This window comes from Propithecus coquereli, unplaced genomic scaffold (genome assembly GCF_000956105.1).
Source record: "Propithecus coquereli isolate 6110/MARCELLA unplaced genomic scaffold, Pcoq_1.0 Scaffold232, whole genome shotgun sequence".
Classification (NCBI taxonomy): Eukaryota; Metazoa; Chordata; class Mammalia; order Primates; family Indriidae; genus Propithecus; species Propithecus coquereli.
The window spans coordinates 3,197,057-3,201,075 of NW_012147864.1; the positions used below are offsets into that span (position 1 = coordinate 3,197,057).

General features: G+C 65.2%; 1 protein-coding gene across 1 annotated transcript; it reads left to right on the forward strand.

Annotated features, from left to right (window-relative positions):
* The first annotated feature begins 1,002 nt into the window (after window positions 1-1,002).
* FGF22 (fibroblast growth factor 22) lies at window positions 1,003-3,753 on the forward strand. Its single transcript, XM_012645468.1, has 3 exons — window positions 1,003-1,243; window positions 3,363-3,466; window positions 3,543-3,753. Exons 1-3 carry the CDS (start codon window positions 1,024-1,026, stop codon window positions 3,735-3,737), a joined length of 519 nt encoding a protein of 172 aa, XP_012500922.1. The 5' UTR covers window positions 1,003-1,023; the 3' UTR covers window positions 3,738-3,753.
* The last annotated feature ends 266 nt before the right edge of the window (window positions 3,754-4,019 follow it).

The following is a 4,019-nucleotide window of genomic DNA, read 5'->3' on the forward strand; positions in this document are numbered from 1 at the left end:
GGGGCCTGGGGTGTGGCTGTAAGTGGGGAATAGGAGTGGGTGTGAATGGGGCTGGCCCATTGTTGCGGCCTCTGGTGCAGCACTGGTGGGCACTGGAGTCTGGGTGTCCCACCAGAAGCCCATCAACATGCCTGTGTGGCCATCGTCCCCACAGCTGCCTCCCACCCACCTGCCCAAACACACGTCCCCACGCCCTCCCCTGCCACGAAGCCCCCTGCCCCCAGGAAGCTCCATTCGGAGGGGGCGTTGAGTCCCACCTGGGCATGCCCAGTCCTGGGGCCCAGCTGGCAGGGACTGATGCACGTGCCAGAACCTTCCCTCTCAATCCCTGTGCATCCCCATGTCTCTGTCTCTCGCATGTCTCCCTGTCCTTGTGTCTCGCAGTCTCTCTCTGACTTAGTCCCTGTGGCTCCCTGTAGCCTCTGTCTCTGTCTGCCCTTCAATCTCTCCAGTTTCTGTCTCTCCCTGTTGCTGTCTCTGTCTCTCAGTCTCTGTCTCGTACAGCTTCTCCCTGCCTCTCCTTGTCTCTGCATCTCACAGCCTCTATATCTCAGTCTCTCTGGTCTCATTCTCCCTTGTCTCTATCTTGTGTCTCTTGTCTCTGTCTCTTGTCTCTGTCTCTGGTCTCTAGCTCTGTGTCTGTCTCTGTGTCTCTGGTCTCTGTCTCTGTGTCTGTGGTCTTTGTGTCCGTGTCTCCCTCCGGGTCTCTGAAGCCCGCCTCTTTCCCCCGCAGCCACCGCAGCAGCCCCGCCTCCCCCGGTCCGGACATGCCAGCGACTGGGGGGGTTCGGGGACTCGGGGACCCGCCCCACGGGGCGAACACGTGCAGAGGCCGCGGGAAGCAGAGTGGGCCCCGCCCCCCGGCGCCAGACCCCGCCCCCGGCCGTGATTGGCCAGTCCCGACGCCCCATTGGCCGGCCCGGCCGCCGTTCCGCCCCGGCCCCGCCCCCCGTGGGCCCCGCGCGATGGCAGAGCCGCGGCCGCTCGGGGAGGCGAGAGCGTGCGGCGAGCGGGGCGCGGGCCATGCCCCGCCGCCTGTGGCTGGGCCTGGCCTGGCTGCTGCTGGCGCGGGAGCCGGGCGCCGCGGGGACTCCGAGCGCGAGCGCGCCGCGCAGGGCGCGCAGCTACCCACACCTGGAGGGCGACGTGCGCTGGCGGCGCCTCTTCTCCTCCACGCACTTCTTCCTGCGCGTGGACCCCGCGGGCCGTGTGCGGGGCACCCGCTGGCGCCACGGCCCGGACAGTGAGTCTCCAGGGAGGGCTGCGCGGGCCGGTTGCTTGGGGGCCGAGGGCGGAGGAGGGCTTGAACTCTGGAGCCCCAACGCCGCAAAACCAAAGACACCCATCTGGCAGATGAGGAAACTGAGGGACAGAGAGAGGAAGTGACCCGCCCAGGATCGCACCGACGGTGGGTGGTGGAGCCGGGCGCCGCAGTGCCAGGACCTCATTCATGGAGCTGAAGTCGCGTCCCTTCTGCCCGACTGTGTCCCCAGGGCCCCACCCAGCAAACAGTAGGCACTCCATAAGCGCGTGTGGAATGCTGGTGGCAACAGGAGAAGCAGGGAGGAGGGAGGAGAGCCCAGGGAGCTGGGGAGGGGGCCGGTAATCGCTGGCCCCTGAATCACCGTCATTAGGGCAGATAATCACCCCCTGCCCTCCCTGCCGCTTTCATCTGGCTCCCAAGGCCCTCATTAGGCGGCATGCGACCAGGGCCAGAATGGGGACTGGCTGGGCCGGTCCACGGGCGGTGGGCATGGCCAGGCGGTGAGTGGCCTCGCGCGGGGACAGAGGCCTGGCTCGGCCAGGTGACCTGGGACAGTCGCTACTTCTCTCTGGGCCTCGGTTTCCCCACTGGACGGGGATGGCGATGATGATTGACGGCTGTGTGGGCGGGGCTGGGAGCTCTCCTCTCCTTCATTTGTCGGGTGGTTATTATTAATAATTGGGCACCGCCTGTGTGCCGTTCTGGGCGCGGGGACCCAGTGGTGACCAAGCCGGCCCACCCTCCTGGGGCTTCCAGAGCAGGGAGGAGAAGTAAACAAGAGAACGAGGAATGTCATAATTTCCGAGGGGACCAGGTGGGGTGCACAGAAGTAGGACAGGTGATGCTGGGAGGCTGACCTACGGCTCCTTCACCTGGGGGGACCTCAGGCTGCTCTGGGGGGCTGTGGCTTGGGTGGGGCCAGGGTAGGGCAGGGGGCTGGCCAGGAGGAGCTGGGTGCCTGACCTAGGAATGGCCTGGGTGAGCGAGTTGGGGAGGGCACGTGGCTGGCCACCTGGGGCTCGGGTCACCAGATCCAGGCTGAAGGCTGGAGGGCAAGACCTGGACTGCAGAAGAGGCCCCAGTGCCCGGGGACCAGAGGGTGCTTGCCGGACGGGAAACTGTGTGCTCCGAGAGGGGCAAGGCTCTCCCAGGGCTGCCGATGGACGTGTGGGGTCCACGTCTGGCTCTGACACTCCCAGGCCTCAGCTTGCCCCTCTGAAAAGTGGACGCAGGCAGCACCTCCCACCTGGGGCTGCTGCGTGGGCTCAGTGGGTGCAGAGGGTGTGGAATGCCCTCCAGCACGCTAGTGGTCACCGACGACCCGAATGTGCTATCTGTGAACACCCCATAACTGCACGTGGTGGGGGCCCGTGTGTCCACTGCCAGGCTGCCCGGCTGTTGTCCTATCCTTTTTTCTTTTTTTTTTGAGACAGAGTCTCACTCTGTCACCCAGTCTGGAGTGCAGTAGTGTCATCACAGCTTACTGCAGCCTCCAACTCCTAGGCTCAAGCGATCCTCCTGCCTCAGCCTCCCGAGTAGTCGGGACTGTCAGTGCGTCACCATGCCCGGCTAATTTTTCTATTCTTTGTAGAGATGGGATCTCGCTCTTGCTGAGGCTGGTCTCCAACTCCTGCTGTCGTTAATTCTTGTTATCAGAGCGTGTCCAGGGCAGGCACCCACCACCTCTTGCACCTGCAGTTTGAACCCTCTGGGCCTGAACTTTGGCTCAGTTTTCTTGCCCCTGGTGGTCTGACTGGGCATCTGGGGTCCCTGACCCCGGGTTTGGATGCTGTACATGGGTTGAATTGCACGGATGAGGACACTGACCTAATCAGGGGCCTCCCCTCTCCAAACCGTGCCTCGGCTCCCCGGCATCCTCCAGCCGTAGGGGCGAGTCTTCCCTCTCAGCCTTCGTGTTGGCTGTTCCCCCTGGCGTGGCCTGGGGGAAGCTCCCGGGCATCTGTCCTGGCCCCCGAGGGTCCTGCGGTCAGCACGGTGGCCACCAGCAGGTGCCCAGGGATGAACGAAGGGCAGTGGCCAGTGGAGGGGCCCAGGGGCCAAGGCCCTGCCCTGACCAGTCCCTGCCCCCGCCCAGCAGGCATCATCGAGATCCGTTCTGTCCACGTGGGTGTCGTGGTCATCAAGGCCGTACACTCGGGCTTCTACGTGGCCATGGACCGCCAGGGCCACCTCTATGGGTCGGTGAGTACTGGACAAGCAGGGGATTGGGGTTGGCGGGTGGCAGGAGGGTCCACTGGCCTCACGCCCCGCCCCGCAGCGGGTCTACACTGTCGACTGCAGGTTCCAGGAGCGCATTGAGGAGAACGGCTACAACACCTATGCGGCACTCCACTGGCGCCACCGTGGCCAGCCCATGTTCCTGGCACTGGACAGGAGGGGGTCCCCCCGGCCTGGCAGCCGGACGAGGCGGCACCACCTGTCCACCCACTTCCTGCCCGTCCTGGTCTCCTGAGGCCCCATGAGGCCGGGAGGGGCCTCTGCCAGACTCGCAAGGCGCAGGCCTGAACTGGCGCCTGTTCTTTCATTGAGTGCCTGCTGCTGGGACACAGTGGGGCCCACACGTGAGGCTGGCTCTCAGGGAGTCCCCAGTCGGTATCCCCGTGTCCAGTCAGGAGCTCGGGGGTTAGGACCCCGCAAGGCACCCGCTGGGTGGGATTATTCGGTTGTCAGAGGCCTGGGAAGGGCGTTCCAGGTGGGGCCCAGCCAGCCCAAGGCGCGGAGGTGGGAACACGTC